This window comes from Magnolia sinica, chromosome 18 (assembly GCF_029962835.1).
Source record: "Magnolia sinica isolate HGM2019 chromosome 18, MsV1, whole genome shotgun sequence".
NCBI lineage: Eukaryota > Viridiplantae > Streptophyta > Magnoliopsida > Magnoliales > Magnoliaceae > Magnolia > Magnolia sinica.
In genome coordinates this window covers 52,462,236-52,479,480 of record NC_080590.1, presented here as the reverse complement: position 1 = coordinate 52,479,480, position 17,245 = coordinate 52,462,236, and the positions used below count along the sequence as shown (strand labels likewise).

General features: G+C 38.4%; 1 protein-coding gene across 1 annotated transcript; it reads right to left on the bottom strand.

Moving 5' to 3' along the window:
* Positions 1 to 4,358: 4,358 nt before the first annotated feature.
* Positions 4,359 to 8,666, bottom strand: LOC131232961 (paired amphipathic helix protein Sin3-like 5). The gene is made up of 6 exons (XM_058229504.1): positions 8,456 to 8,666; positions 8,190 to 8,352; positions 7,747 to 7,845; positions 6,570 to 7,626; positions 5,670 to 5,803; positions 4,359 to 4,652 (listed from the first exon to the last, which is right to left on the bottom strand). Exons 1-4 carry the CDS (start codon positions 8,560 to 8,562, stop codon positions 7,465 to 7,467), a joined length of 531 nt encoding a protein of 176 aa, XP_058085487.1. The 5' UTR covers positions 8,563 to 8,666; the 3' UTR covers positions 4,359 to 4,652; positions 5,670 to 5,803; positions 6,570 to 7,464.
* Positions 8,667 to 17,245: the final 8,579 nt, after the last annotated feature.

The window sequence follows — 17,245 nt, the reverse complement described above, 5'->3', positions numbered from 1 at the left end:
TAACTGCCATTTTACTATCCTTCCGGTGAGTGTTGGCTTCTCGAATAGGTATTTGAGTGGATCCATATGAGCGAGGGGAAGGATATGATATGCGATCATGTATTGTCAGAGTCACTGAGTTACCTAGACTAGGGCTAGGCATGTCTTCACAAGTGTTGAATATCTAGTCTCGTAATCAGTGAACTTGCAACTTAAATAGTATATTGTTTGTTCTTTCCTTCCTGTTTCGTCGAGTTAGCCAAGGACGCAACCAATGGCATCTGCTACTACCGAAATATATAATAGTAAAGGTCATCTGGGAGTTAGTGGCACTAAAACTAGAGGATCCCTGATATATCTTTTGATATGATCGAAGTTGGCTTGACAATTATCGTTCCATTCATTAGGCGAGTTCTTTTGAAGGAGCATGAATAGTGGCTCGCAGATAGGAATGAGTTTTGTGATGAAGCAGCTGATGTACTGGATTCTGCCAAGGAAGCCACCAATTTCTTTTTCTGTTCTTGGAGGTGGTATCTCGATCATGGCTTGTCTTTGTTTCGTCGACCCTGATGCTTTCCTCACTAACTATAAAGTCGAGAAATTTGCCTCTGGTTGCACCGAAGAGACATTTTTTAGGGTTAAGTCGAAATGTGTATTTTTCTAGCATGTCGAAAAGCTTCTTCATGTCTTCAAAATGTCCTTCAATCGTACGACACTTAACGATCATGTCATTAACGTATACTTCCATTTCCTTGTTCATTATATCGTGGAACAAGGCTGTCATTGCTCGTTGGTATGTAGCTCTCGCGTTCTTCAACCCGAACAACATAACCCTCTAGCAGAATGTTCCCCATGACGTGATAAACAAAGTCTTCTTGCAATCTTCAGCGGCCATCTTGATTTGATTGTATCCTAAGAAACTGTCTATGAATGAGAAGATCTTGTGTCACATTACCAATCATGGCACATACATACATATTCTTATTCATATATATAAGTAGGTACATAACACATGATAATTGGCCTTAAATGACTCAATATAAAGAGAGTGGGATCCGAATGGCGATCCTACTAAAAATATAAATATCCATGTGGCATGGTTTATTTGAGTCTTGCAACGGCTCCATTCTTAGGCCGGAGAAAATATATACATCAAGGTGGTTTCAAGCTCAAAAATGATATGTAAATACAGATGGATGGCATGAATAAAATACGTACATTTAGGTGACCTCTTCCCTGAAATATTTTGTCAGGATAGATGAAACAGTGCATAAAATACATCATAGTGGGACCCGCCCCTGGATGAATTGAGTGAATAAACTCACATATCATGGTAGACGTGCAACACCCCCACCATGGTGGGCCCTACTAGGAGTTGTTGGATCGTGCCGATATTTATGTTTTCTCTTCCCCCAGGTCCCACGTGGCTCCATGAATAGGTTGGGTGGTAGATAAAATCAAGGTGGGCCCTGCCTCATATAATATGGAAAATGGAAGGAGAGTGTGGATATACAATGGGCCCCTGAAAAGTCCCAACGTGAGGGTTGTTCCCATCACTGTAAACAATGGCAAGGTCCACTTGCTTGTGCAATGCATGCGGTAAGGTTGGCCGTTGGACGGATTAACAATAGTCGTTCAATCTCCATTGCTTCTAGTGGGGCCTATTGAGCTTCTGCTGAAGCTGATACTTGTGTTTTCACTCCACCCTGGATCACGTGACCTTATTAGTAGGATTGGATGGTGAATAAACAGCATGGCAGGGCATTAGAAAGGTTTCAATGATGCACATCTTTGCCCCAACTGTTTCCTGTGATGTGGTCCACCCGAGATTTGAATATGTTTCATTTATGGGAACATGGCCTAAAATGACCTGGCTAAATAGATGGATGGCATAAATGAAACATAAACATCAAGGTAGGTCCTGGGAAGATTTCAACAGTGGATGCCACTATCTCCACTACACTTGAGATGTCGATCTATCTCATCTGTAGGCATACCCTTAAAATGATATGGCAAGATGGACATATACGTCATGGTGGTCCCACCAGTGGGACCTCCTTTTAACACCCAAAAGGGCTTCTGCCCTCGTGAACATGGGGTAGCAGCGTTCGCTGACTGTTCCAGCGTTTGTCATCATTTATATATATATAAGGCATGTGGGGTCCATGTATGGATGATCCACTCCACTTGAACCCAAGGAATAGTACACCAAAATCCCTCTTTAGGAACGGTTTTCAACCGTAGCTAAATAGGGCGTCGCAAAAACTCAACCGTTCCTAAATTGAAAATTTTGAAACGGTTCAAAATCGTTCCTGAAGTAGGGCATTGCAAAAAATTAAGGACGGTTGAAAACCGCCGCAAATTTTCAATTTCCAGCCCAATTTATTGATGAATTATTCAAATCAAACTAATTGCAACCAAAAAATACAAGTGGACAAGAAAGAAAAAAAAAAAAAAAAAGAAGCATCTAGCGCTAATTGAAACTATTACCACAATGCAGTGCAAGAACTTTTGACTCCCCAACCTGTTTAAAGGCCTCAAAAGTCGAAAACCATGGCACGAAGAACCCATAACCCACTCCAACAAGGACACTTCCAACAATACTGAGAATCAACCAAAGACCAAACAGTGGGGGTAGAGCAAACAGGAAGGCAAATTTGAGAGCCGCATCAAACCGTTTAGTCCTGCATAACCAAACCATCAATCAGTGGACCCTCCTAAATGACACCTTGCATCCCATTGTTGAGAACAACCCAAGAGTGCTACATTCATTACATGATTCTGTTTTGTCTTCAGTGTCTCAGCCCAATGGTTTATTTTCGTAGAATCAGTTTAGGTTGTATGTTCACGTGAGTTTGATACATCTAATCCAACACAAACTATTTAGGCAACGTTTGGATGCACTATCCAATTAAATTGCAATAACAAGTTCAATAAGGTGGAAATGACCAAATTGCAATTAGTTAGTATTCATATTGTGGGATGAGGCTCCAAACAGCAATTATGTCACTTTCAAGTTTGATTTGAAAGGAAGAAACTGCATTTCAAGAAATTGCACTACCAATCACAACCACGTTACCTACGTTTTGCAAATCAAAATCACCAATCCACAGGAATTGAGATAAAACAATCGACATGAATTTCAGAACCCACATAGAAATCAAGCTACAAAACCAAATGAAGCAATCATTCATGTAAAATAAGATGGCAAAAAAACTGCTTACTTGACAAGAGCATAGACAGTCCAAGAAACCTGAGCAGGAAGCAACCCCAGAATTACCCCAACATTTCCCAATATCAGTAACGAACTTGCAATAGGACCCACAAAAATACCGACAACATGATGAGAAAAAAAAAAGAAGTTAAAATCTAAAAAACCCATGATCAAACAAGTATAGGAAAGCTGTAAAACTCAACAATAGAAAAAGGCCCATCATCAGATTCCTCAGAACATGGAAAAAGACAGACCAAAGTACAGAGCAAAAAGAATCAAAATTCAAGAAACCCACTCAAAATTAAGAAAAGCAATAAAATCCCCAAAAGAGAGTATCAAACTCCCCAAGAAATCAAAGAAGAAAAGAACTAAAGCAAAACAACAATCAGAACTTTTGAAACCCATCGACATAACCAATATAGAGAAGCACAGAAAGCCAAAAAAAAGGAAAACAGAATGATGAGGAATCATACAGCAAAGATAACAGAATCTCGCCTCCAATGCACCGGGTTCAGATTTTATAGAACTACGTACCACTATTTCTGAAAGGAACTGTCTACAAGTTATATGTTCAAAAGGATCTAGATTTTATAGTGTCAAAATTTACAAACAGAAGGAAATTCACCAATAAAATGAATAGAAGCAAATTAACAAACAAAAATTTTAGAGGAAGCTCATTGAGGTTTATGTAATTCAAATGGACCGTGGAATCGATATAAGGAAATGGAGGTGAAGTTTCCTAAATCAAGTGGGGTTTTGGACTGGGAGAAACATCTTGGATTGGTTTTCTAGGTAGAAAAGTCAGAAGATACAACACATCCTGCTCAAAGTATATTGAGAGGAGCATAAGAAATGCTCCTTCATACATATTCAACATCATCCCTGATTTCAAGCAGCAATAACATGACCAAAATACACTGACATACAATTTGATGTCCCCATCCATACACCAAATATCGTGGAGGTTTTTTTTTTTTTTTCTCTCGTACAAGAACGTGATAGATGGTTAGGTGTGAAATAATCAAATGATGAAATTGCCATTAGTTAAATGTTTAAGAATGCTCCAATTGTCATTAGGGAAAAAAAAGAAGCTTGAAACCAAAACAAAGTTGGAAGATTTTATAAGTTCTGTTGTCTGAATTGATAGCTGGAAATAGGCATGGCATTACAACAGATTGGCTGCAAGTGTTACATGCCCCATGTCCCACCATGTGTCTTATACGCATATGATAGAAAGAATAACCGATAGCAGTGTCATCTTGACCCAATTAGTTTCTCAATAGAACTACAAAAAACTACAACATATCCAGTTCCTTCTTCAACCTTAGCTTACCAAAAGTGAAGCAATAAGCAACATACCTTGTAACGAGAAGGTAGACTACGCATTAGTTTGACGCATATGCAATGGCCAATAACAGTAGCCACACTGCAATGTTCAACTGTAGAAGTGAATGTGACCCTGTTTCAGAAACCAGGGTTTCATTCTTTTAGCACACCAACAATGAAAAACATGGCAACAAACATGATTGAAAATGCTGTGTGAATACAGGACAACTTAAAAGCAGCATAAGCCATGGACTTGCCTAACATGACTTTGCTTATCATTCACCTCAACTGCATCTTCTGTAAGCACTTTCAATTCCTCGAGAATAAGGATGTTCTGGATCTTTGATATCTCTAACATGATTTAAGATTGTTATGGAAAAACATTCTCATCCCACAAACATTGCATACATGCATAGTCAGGCAGATAGACATAGACAGGGCTCTAAAACTCAACCAATAACTGCAGCCTAAATGATGGAAAGTTATTGCCTTTAGATGACCAAAGCATAACATCCAGATAAACATTATGACCAAGGAATACAATGAAAGGAGAAAGTATAATTCTGTAGAGAGAATAACCAATATAAAGACCAGGGGAGATATTACAATAATCACCTGTCATTGGAAAATAAAAATAAATTTCAGGAATCAATTGAATGACAGCATTATGACTTACCAACACTGTGCCAACACCTGTCAATATGTCTACGTCTAAAGCTTTAATTGAATTGGTCAAGTTACTACAAATTTTTTAAGCTAGATTATTTGCATGATCAGCAACACCCTATCTATCATAACCAGCAGTTGCAATCATGCAGTCATTGGGAAAAAAAACAACTGTGCAATCACTGTGAACTTTATCCACTAAATGTGGAAAGTTACTTATTTCTTCCTTGACTTTGTTTTAGTCATCCATTTTTTTTAATCCAATCGATACCATAGTTTGATTGCTTTCATTTTGGGAATGCAATCAATCTGCAAGTGGGCCCACTAAATCCACAGTATCAATCACCACACACATGAGCTACATGTGCATTACAGATGCATTCATTGGTGCTGGATAGTAGCATTCTTCTTTCTATCAAGTCTAATTCTAAGAATTCAAAAGAAAAAACAAAGGATCAGAGAAGATAAGTTATGATCGCCGAACCTGAGACATCGTCGTAGTTGGGCGGAGCCCGAGATCCACCAAACTCGGAATCTCCCCAACCTCAATATCGCCTCTCCTCGGCAGGCCCCTCAACTGATCCAGTGCCTCGATTGTCTTCCTCACTTCCAAACCATCTATGAGATAGCTGTGGGTTAGGAAGGTGCTCACTGGAAAATATCTAAAAAGGGCAATGACTCAATTCATACGAAATGTGAATACAAAACAAGGACAACACTAATTTCTTTGTCTAATCTCTTAAAAAGCATACTAGAATAGTACAAGAGACCATTTCAATCAACAAACATATGCCATTTGCATATGACAAACCAACCTGAGGTGGATTGTCGAACCAAATTTGGGCGTCAATGGTAAGCCATTGCGAGTAGGATTTAAAATGTTGAGCCAAATAGTTTTTGTTCCCAAAACATAGAACACTACGTTCCAATAATTTTGTTCCCAAAAGGTTTGTTCCATAGCCCAAGAATCAGGTGGTCCATTCATCAGATGGGCCAAAAGTACATAAAATGGGCAGTTAGAAAAAGAGAGAACCAGCAGCCTACATTCAACATACATTTTGCCACTTGCTGATTCAACTGGCCTGATTTTTAGGACAGGACACAAACTCTAATTGGACAGACCGATGAATCTCACGGATCCTACAGATATATGCCCTGACAAAGAGTGTGGGGGCATTTCTCTTTCACAACTTAATAAAAAAAAGTTTGTGACCAACAGAAAAGTAAAAACATCAAAAGTAAAAACAATCTTGAAATTGAAGGAGCTTTTTCCAGTTATAGCTTCTATAACAGAAAACCCATCAAGAGAAGGCAAGAAACAGGAACCATCCCTTCTTAATAATATGCATCTCCATGATGAAAAGAGAAGGCAAGAAACTATTACCTCTAGATTTGCTCCATATTTTCTGTGGTTCTCAATAGAATCTTGTCCACCAAAAAAGGCATACTTATTCACCTACAAGTTATAAAGCTTGTTATTTTCAGTGCAAAGAACATGTTTTTGGTTACAAGCTGGAATGCAAGATTGAGATCCTCCTCTTGAAATGAAAACCAGATGGTTTTGGGATTTTTCTTGACCTTTGCATCATCCCTTGTAGAATTTCTTTTGTACCGGACAATGAACAATCGAGGGACATCAGTAAGATCTCCGTACCTCCTAGGTCCACATGTTTTATAGCTGTCCTCAGAGAAGAGGTAGAAAAAACAATAATTCTGTATAAGAGAAGGCAGTGTTAGTACATAAACAGCAGTAAATGACCGATATTACAGAAAAATCAGCATTTTAAACATATGGTGCCACTTTCAAGCTTCAACACTCAAGAAATCGGTAAACATCATTAACCTGAGACATGAAAATTGTTCACTGTAACAGCCCATGAATCGAAACTGTTACAGGCCCATATTTCAATCGATTGAGGAATTGTATACAAAACCATTGAGGCACCACCCTATAACAGAAACTGTAACAGAATGTTCACTCTAAATTTTAGTTGTGCCCATTGGCAAAGAAATTCAATGCTGGAATGCATACAGGAGAAAGAATGAATGACATCAAGTCAAGTATATGGGGCTGGCGGAGGCTGGTGAGCATGTGGATAATTGCTTTCAAAGCAAATAGCATAAAGCATTGAAGGTCCATGATCATGAAAGGATCCGCTTTTCCAAAAAAGTGATCATGAAAAGATTCTTACAAACAGAAAAGAAACATTTGGTCAAGCTCATTCACTCTCTACTATAAAAGACCAATAGCAAATACTCTCCATGGTTTTCAACAAAAATTAGTGCTTAGAATGCAAAAGTTGACATGTATGAGGTATTGAATTTCCAGATGAATTTCTTCTGACCAGAGCATGCTGCATAGGATCCACCCCAGCAGCTTCAGGTAGGATGCTTGCAAAATCCTCTAGCAAATCTTGATGTTCCTTAAAAAGCAAGGCTACCTGAAAACAAACAATTAAAGTATTCCTAACACAATCTTCAACAACAGGAAAATAAAAACATGAAAATCCCATTACTAACACAAAATTCGAAAACGGAAGTGTATTGTCCCATGCATATACCTTTTCGTAGACATCACTTATGGAGATGCGCTCAATTCCGTGCATACTTAGAATTTCTAAGAATGATATGTAAACTTGCTCATCATGCTGGAACCGAGTCTACAAAAATAAAGGATAAAAGTCAAATCATAAGAATCCCACAAAGAAACTAGTGCCATTGAAATCGCAGGCCTTTTCATAATCATAATTGATGATGTGTCAGATTATACGACCAAATCATAGTTGTTGGGACTTCCCAAACATGCTCACAGTTGATGTTTGGGTCAGCATGGAAAACAGAACCTGCATTGAGCAGCCTGGTTTTTCCCAACTTCTTCAGTCTAAATTCCAAATTCAGATATGAACAGGAAGGTCCCATCTGTCTCTTGACCATGCTTTGGTAGTTGCTCATTGCATCCGCCACAAACTCACCCCGTGCAATGCAGCTGAGACGGAATTCTCACCTTGTCTCGGTCGACAAAAGTTATCGCGATCTTTTCTGTCAGAGTCTCATCGTCGAGGGTAATCTCGTATCCTTTAGGCAAGAAGGTATTGAAACCCAAGATGAGTTTTGGGTAGTCTTTTAATAAAACTTTTACCCCCCATACAACAGAAGTGGCGCTGATCCTGTAACCAAACACCAGTAAAAAAAAATATACATATCAAATGAATAAGCTGCAGATATTGAAGGAGAAAAGAAAATGGTGTAAACAATCAGTCAATTTCAAACCTTTGGGCCTTGAAATCTTTCATGAGTTGGAGAAGCTCATCGTATTTCTCCCTTCTATCTAGAAATATTTTCTTCGCTGCCCTCAGATAGTCTAGGGCATCCTTCATTGTTAGCTTCCGGGCACTGCCAAGTCCCCCACACCTTCATCCCAAACAGCAACAACAAGAATCAAATGCCAAAATTCAATCAATCCCACAAATCCTTAGAACAGAGAAAAACCCATGGTGACCATTTGGGTGTCCACAGAAGCATGGGTGGCTGCAATATTTTCATCGATGGTCATTGACTCCACTTGCATTCTAGGACAGAACGGACAACCCAAACTGCAGTTTCACCATACTGCCCCAGATCAAAATCCAATGAAATGAGATCTCAGATCATGAAGACCGATCGTGGAGATGTTGAGGCCATTGATGATGATTTTCCCCCCTGCCAGCTCCACCAGACGAAACAATGCGCCGAATGCCGATCAAGGTCATCTTCCCACTGCTGGTCTGCCCAACTATTCTTTTCTTTTCTTTTCTTTTTTAGGAAATTAATCATCTACATTCAACGATCTAGAATCACAACCATTGGACAGCTTGGATCTACTAGCCACCACGATTTTCTAGGATTGGCCCATCCACGTGGTGGACCACCACATCCAAGGTCCCAACCACCAAACATTGAGCACTTTCAACAAGCAAGTAGCTGTTATATTCTCAGTCGAATATACATTATGTATATTCACTTTCAACAAATTGCACCTACTATTTCCTCCCAGCCCAACTATTACATGCATGGCCAAATGGACAAGAAAGCAAAGTAGGTGATTAGGGGCAATTGTTAGGAAATCCACCAAGCATGAAGCACCCACATACCTGAAAAGTCATGCTTGAGTAGCTGGCTGCCAAAAAAAAGAAGTGAAAAAGCCAATAAAATCATTACCAAGAAAACCCACATGCGAACACGGACAAGCCCCACACGGCACCTCAGCACAACTATTGCTAGCTACCCACAACAGGGAATCTGCAAACAATGATGTCTAGAGCATGAAGTTCAAAACGAGCCCACTGAGCACCTCTTCATGGTTCCCATTTGGATATTTGCTGGCGGCTACTACCACCAAGATCAGCATCAATGGCCGCTGCTGCGCCCAAGCTCATGCCCCAGATTTTATAGTAGATGCCCTACAATTCATCAGGGTTTGGCAATTGCCCCATAGTGACAAGGTACCAGTGACACACTTTGGTGCCATCGATTTCATGCTAGTCAGGTAAGTAGTTGCACACTCCTTAGCAGACTTCAACTTCCATCATGAAAGGATTTTGTAAGAAAACAAAGAAAGAAAGAGAAAAAAAGGAAGTGATGAAATCTTAGTTTCAGAATTATGTAATGCCTGAAAATCTTTTTTTTTCTTTTTCTTTTAATGTAATCTGTATCATCATCTGCTAATGGCTGAATCATGACTCACAAGATTAGGAAAATATAAATGACATTATGACCAAGGTTTAAAGTACCATCCAAAACCCGATATGTACAGTATTGCCCATGGACAATACAGGTGTATCAGCCCAAAAAAAAAAAGCCTAATACAGGGCAATATGGGGCAAGACAGCAGTATTGGTAGTGAACAATATGTCATGTAACACACTGACTTCAAGCATTGATTATGACCACATTTCACCCATTGAGGGCAGACGAATGCAAATCATAGCTGCATGACTGTTCCGTTGATGACAAAAAGAAAAAAGAAAAGAAAAAAAGTGGCAGAGACTCTCACCTGCAGGAACACGACAGTTTGTTGAGGGTCAAATATTGCATATTATCTCCCATTTATTACTTGGTTTTATGAACATGATAATGCTTAATGTTCTATTTTAATCATGTTTGTGTTGCAAGGTGAATTTAAGAGCTTGGATTGAAAAGGATGCTAAAAGCATGGATTTAGTGCTCAAGAATCACCAAGGCAAAGGAGGGACCTTAGGGACCAAAAACGGAGAATTCTCATGCCAAAGATCCTAAGAAACCAAGTACAAAGGATGGAGAAAAGATTGGCAAAAGCACAAGTTAAACAGCAGAAAAACAGCCCATTTCGATGCCACCTAAGCCAACTTTGGTAGCTACCTAAAGTGCACAAAACAGTCCAGCAAGAAAATAGCTTAATTCGGTGCTACCTAAGCCAATTTCGATAGCTACCTAAGTACTCTGCACGTACAATTTCAGGTGTGATAAATTTCAGATACGACTTCAGTGCTACTGAAGCCAGCTTCGGTGCTACCAAAATCGCGCAGAGTTGTAACGCAGGACCGATGCGGATTGAGTAAATTGAGGCCTTTCGCAAGCGGTTTCCGAAAATTTCAAGTTGGTGCATGAGAGGGGGATGCACAACTATAAATAGGAGTCCCTACGACGTTCCTGAGCATCTTCCAGGGTTTAAGGACTGGAGCAAAAGGGTGGAGCCACCGTCCGAGAGTTTTTCTTCTTCCTTAGTTGATGTTTTGTTTAAGAGTCTTTAGTTTAATCATGTCTATGGTTGGCTAAACCTCTTAGCTAAGGCTAAGAGGTAAAGCTTGTAGCATGATTGGGATATTTGCTTTGTTTTGATTCATGTTTGGTTGAACTCTCTTGGATTCTAGTTTGATTATAAGGAATATTTTTAGTTTTTAATGGTTTGTTGTGACAAATTATAATAGATCTGCGATAGCTTTAAATATCTTCTTTTCCTAATTTGAGATTATGAAATTAGCATGTCCCGTTGTTCACCATCGTCCCTTGGGCATTGTAGGATGATGGAATCGTTCCTAACCTTCACAATTCTCTTATAATTGGTTGTGGGATTGGTAAATCATGTTGTTTGCCTTGTCTCCTAGGCATGGTTAGGTGATGGAATCACTTCCAAATCCATACAACTCTCATCCATTGATGATTAAATCCATAAGCAGTTCAGAGATACGACCAATCTTTTCTTACCAATTGGATAAGATAGGACTCTGATTCCAGTTGTGTCCTTGAATCAAGCAAGGTAGCATCCTGAGATCCTACAAGTGGATCCTTGGCACCCTAATTACCACCTTTAAATTTATAAGTTTCAATTACCTTATTCAAAATCACTTTCTCAAACATTCTGATTTAGGTTTACATCTTCTTCTAGTTCTAGTTCTAGTTAATTTCAGAATACACACGAGATTAGTCTCTATGGATTTAACCTCGGTCTCACCGAGTTATTACTATATCCCGACCCTACACTTGGGGTTGTGAACAAGTTTTTAGCACCGTTGCCAGGAATTAACAATTGCATTTTTCTGAGATTAATTAGCTTTGGAATTAGGTTAAGATTAGGGTTTATTTGTTTTCTATTTCTAGGTTCAGAGTTTTTCTGAATTATTTTTGGAAACTAACTTGTCTTTCTGTTTTGTAGGATCCTAATATAGAAACTTCTAATTTGGCAAGCTCTTTCTAATTCTCTCCCTTTCTTTTCTAGATTTCTTATATGTCTTAGGTTTCTTTCCTTTTAGGATTAGGTTAGATTTTTCTTATTTTCTGAAATTTTCTAATCTAGGCGTTTTAGAACTTTCTAATTTTAGAATTTTGTTCTTAGGATTTTTCCTGTATTTTTTTTTAGGAAACTAACATTGTTTTCTGTTTTGTAGGATTCGAACATAGAACTCTCCAATCCGGTAACTTCCTTTTAACTTCTTCTCTACTTACTTTCCATATTGCTGTAGGATTTTTCTTTTATTCTCTTTTAAGATTAGATTCAGAGTTAGGGTTTCACCATGCAAGAGTAGGAACGTCAGTATGCTGAGATAGCTAAGAGATATTGGGAAGGGATGTATGATGATTATGATAGGAAACAACTTATGTCTCAAAATTTTCAGAAAATATCATCGAGAACCAACTAGAATATGATGCTCCACAAGTTAAGAAGTCCTTCGGTGATTATAGGCAGGAGAATAATTGCACTCCAAGGATTAAGAAAACAATACGTAATTATTGGGGTCATCGTGATTATTGGAATGAGGATAATTATCAACCATCCAGCAAGAAGAGAACTATGTGTGAATGTATTATGGTTGATAATATGTATCAACAACCACCAGACTCTCCCACCTATGATCCGTATGATTATGATTAGTAGAAACATCAATATTGGAGAGATGAACCAACAAGATATTATAGTGATTATTCTCTTGGATCCCCCACATTTGGAATCCAAACAGAAACGATCCAAGAAGATTCACTTCAGAAACTCATGAATGCACAAGAGCAATTCAATCAATATCTCATACAATCATTCACAGCCCTTGAAAAATCTATTAAATTGATTAAATCAACCAGGATAGAACGTTAGTCACACCTTAATGAGGGGGAAGAGGCTAGTTTATCCCAGCCTCAATCCAATCCAGAAACACAATGCGAGGAAAGTGATCCTAACTCGCTTACAGAGGGTACTAAAATTAAGAATGAAGAGTTGGATTGTGTTAATGAGCATATGGTTCAATTTCCCGAAGAGTCGATCTCGATGACTGTCCAAAGGAATGATCAAGAGACATGGGTGTCTTTCAAATATAATGATACTGACATACTTTACTCATATGACACACTTGGCTTCAATGAGGAGGAAAAGGCTAGTTTGTTCGAGCCTCAACCCAACTTAGAAACACAGTGTGGGGAAAGCGATCCCATCCCACTTGTGCACTGCACCGAATTGGAAAATGATGAATATTGGGATGACAATCATAAATGTACAGCCCAAATTTCCCTAGAATCGACTTCAAGTTTAGTCCGGGTCAATGATTAAGAGACATAGGAAGTTGTCGACCATAATGATCTACTCCACCCATCTGACATGTCTGATTTAAATATGGAGAATGAGCCCCTTTCAACCGACCCTTCCAACTCTTGTGAGGTGTGTTTAGACCACTCCCTTGAATTAAATGATGATATCATTCCGGAGATGGATGAGTTGCTCGATATGACTTTGGAATTTGAAACCATCCAGTTGAGGCCACCATTCGAGTTGTCGACCCTTGACGATACAATGCCTCTACTGAGTAGTATCAATGAACAAAGTCTTCACATCAATGTTTCGCCTGCTGATCCTTAATCCATCTATGCAGGGCAAGACAAGATACATCCGGTGATGACTTACTGTCACCGAGATGAAGAGCAAGAGAGCATGTTTCCCTCTACTTTCAAAGACGATGAAGGAGTCCTTGGGTAGATTATCATAGACTTCAATGTGGAGAATGAGTCCTTCTCATCTGAATCTCTCAAATCTCTGGATGAATGCTCGACACATTTTGCAGATCCTAATGATAATATAGTGGACACCTTGCATGACAATACCTTAGTTATTGATATTAACCGAGGGAATCAATTTTCTGAAGAGCCTCCTTCCACAGATCGTGAATGTTTACCATTAAAGGAGGAGGAGCTGAAAATTGAACCGGAGTCTGAAACTTTGCAATGTGTTGAGACTACATCACTTTCTAAGAATTTTTCTGAATTTCATCTACGTGTAGTCTCTGATTCACCATGGTGTACTAACATTGAAACGTTTTTTGTCACAGGAGAATCGTATATACTTCAGACACCTCAGGAGATTAAAAAGAAACTTTATGCTGAGGTTCATAAATTTTTTTGAACATTCATGCTCGAGGGCATCCAAGCCTATTGCAAAAAGGGCTTTTGGATGATCTTGTTAGGAAACCTACTGAGAAATTTATCAAGATACTGGCTGGAGGAGGAACCTTGTTGCATGATTGAGTAGATTTCCCTTGCCTTCCTAGTTTAGGATTAGAATTTATTGCTTTCATAGGACTAGAGTAGTTTGCTTCCGCTGTTTAGGATAGTTTGCTTATACTCCATTGAGTTTTGTTTTGTGCTAACCCATTTTACGCTAAGATTCGTGGAAAAGCTTCAAATTTCCTTCTTCCAAGTACTATCTTTTCATCACTATTCCCTTTCTTTTCATTGCCTCATATGCATTTCATGCTCACTTCTTTTACATTGAGGACAATGTAGATTTTAGGTTGGGGATGGGGGATTAGGTAAACTAATCAGTGTTTTCTCAGCTTTGAAAATTTTCAATGTTTCAAGTTGGAATTTGTTTGGAAACAAAAGTTTGTGTACTTAAGAATGCTTTGAGTGGGATAATAAAATGAAGATTAGATCTTTAATTGTTGGAGTTTGATCACCCGAGTAAACCATCACCTAAGATTCTTGAATGATTAGGAGGAAACTTGTATATCATATTAATTTAAATCACAAAACACGTTCAAGTTGCTTCCTTGGGATGTGCTAATATAGTTAATATGTGAATCATTGATAAATGTTGAGAATTGAGCTTGGAGAATTTTATCTACCTTAAAAGATGAAAAGCCAGTTAAAAAATAAGAGCAACAAAAAGGCCATGAAAAGAATGAAAAAGGTCTCTAAAAAGGATGAATTGTTTGAAAAAGAATGAATAAGAGTAGCTGTCGATATAAAATATAAAAACTGGAAAAAGAAGAAAAAGGGGAATATATTCGGAATCAGTACTTGAGTTTTTGACTGATTTTGATATGATGAACATGGCTAACATTATGAAATAATAGTATTCCCATGGGAAGTAAGTTAACATTCATTGGTAAAACTTGGAATATGAACTTATGCTCTGAGTTAAATGATAAAGAACTTATTTGATTGATTGCTTATGTGATTTGGCTCTACGTTTTCAAAATACCACTTTCATGTCTTGAGTCTACTCATTCATACTTGATTATACAAAAGATTATTTTCTGAAAAAGGTTCGCACATGGAGCATTGAAGTTTATTTTTCGCATACTTTGCTTGGGACTAGCAAAATGCTAGTTGAGGATTGTGTTGAGGGTCAAATATTACATCTTTTCCCCCATGATAATGCTTAATGTTTTATTTTAATCATATTTGTGTTGCAAGCTGAATCTAAGAGCTTGGATTGAAAAGGATGCTAAATGCATGGATTTTGTGCTTAAAAATCACCAAGGCAAAGAAGGGATCTTAGGGACCAAAAACGGAGAATTCTCATGCCAAATATCCTAGGAAACCAAGTACAAAGGATGGAGAAAAGATTGGCAAAAGCATAAGTTAAACAACAAAAAAAACAGCCAATTTCGGTGCCACCTAAGCCAACTTTGGTAGCTACCTAAAGTGCACAAAACAGTCCAACAAGAAAATAGCTTAATTCGGTGCTACCTAAGCCAATTTCGGTAGCTACCTAAGTACTCTGACATACAATTTCAGGTGCGATAAATTCCAGATACGACTTCAGTGCTACCAAAGTCAGCTTCGGTGCTACCAAAATCGCGCACAGTTGTAATGCAGGGCCAATGCGGATTGCGTAAATTGAGGCCTTTCGTAAGCGGTTTCCGAAAATTTCAAGTTGATGCGTAAGAGGGGGATGCACAACTATAAATAGTAGTCTCTAAGAAGCTCCTAGGCATCTTCTAGGGTTTAAGGAGTAGAGCAAAAGGGTGGAGCCACCGTCCGGGAGTTTTTCTTCTTCCTTAGTTGATGTTTTATTTAAGAATCTTTAGTTCAATCATGTCTATGGTTGGCTAAACCTCTTAGCTAGGGCTAAGTGGTGAAGCTTGTAGTGTGATTGGGATGTTTACTTTGTTTTGATTCATGTTTTGTTGAACTCTCTTGGATTCTAGTTTGATTATAAGGAATATTTTTAGTTTTTAATGGTTTGTTGTGACAAATTACAATAGATCTGCGATAGCTTTGAATATCTTCTTTTCCTGATTTGAGATTATGAAATTAACAAGTCCCGTTGTTCACCATTGTCCCTTGGGCATGGTAGGATGATGGAATCCTTCCTAACCTCCACAATTCTCTTATGATTGGTTGTGGGATTGGTAAATCTTGTTGTTTGCCTTGTCTCCTGGGCATGGTTAGGTGACGGAATCACTTCCAAATCCTTACAACTCTCATCCATTGATGATTAAATCCATAAGAAGTTCAGAGATATGACAAATCTCTTCTTACCAATTGGATAAGATAGGACTCTGATTCCAGTTGTGTCCTTGAATCAAGCAAGGTAGCATCTTGAGATCCTACAAGTGGATCCTTGGCACCCTAGTTACCACCTTTAAATTTATAAGTTTCAATTACCTTATTCAAAATCACTTTCTCAAACATTTCTGATTTAGGTTTAAATCTTCTTCTAATTCTAGTTACTTTCAGAATACACATGAGATTAGTCCCTGTGGATTTGACCTCGGTCTCACCGAGTCATTACTACATTGTGACCCTACACTTGGGGTTGTGAACACAGTTGAAGATAGTGCCAGGCCATTTCCAATGACAATTGCAGCAGGACCCAGAAGCCTAGCAACATAACGAGCAACCAAGCCCAACAACATATCAAAATATGTAAGAAAAAGAATGAGATAATGATTTAAATGTAAGTTAAGTAGCTTAGTGAAACATATTTCTCCAAACTTCACAAATCACCATCAAAACTCGTACTTTTCTTCAGATACAATAAGCCTAAAAGATTATTTCACCAGCTGTGGAAATTCTGCTGATCACACTAGTCCGAAGAGAATCTTCAGATAGCATCTACCGTCATAAAGACAAATAGCCAAACTGGCCAGCAGACACCATTTGATTCCAAACACATACCATCCTATCTGGATCAGGCATTAATGGCCCGTTTGGATACCACCAAATAAGTTATGTTTTCTACTTACAGCAGTCCATAAGTTGCCCATACTCTGTTGTGCTTTTCAAGATCTTGATCTCCAATACATGACTGTTGACAAGAAAACTCATTCTTTG

Coding starts and splice junctions, on each gene's coding strand:
- LOC131232961 (XM_058229504.1), bottom strand. CDS start 8,562: ATGAAGGATGCCCTAGACTATCTGAGGGCAGCGAAGAAAATATTTCTA. Junction 8,353..8,455: donor AAAGATTTCAAGGCCCAAAG/GTTTGAAATTGA, acceptor GTTTGGTTACAG/GATCAGCGCCACTTCTGTTG. Junction 7,846..8,189: donor CTTTTGTCGACCGAGACAAG/GTGAGAATTCCG, acceptor TTATTTTTGTAG/ACTCGGTTCCAGCATGATGA.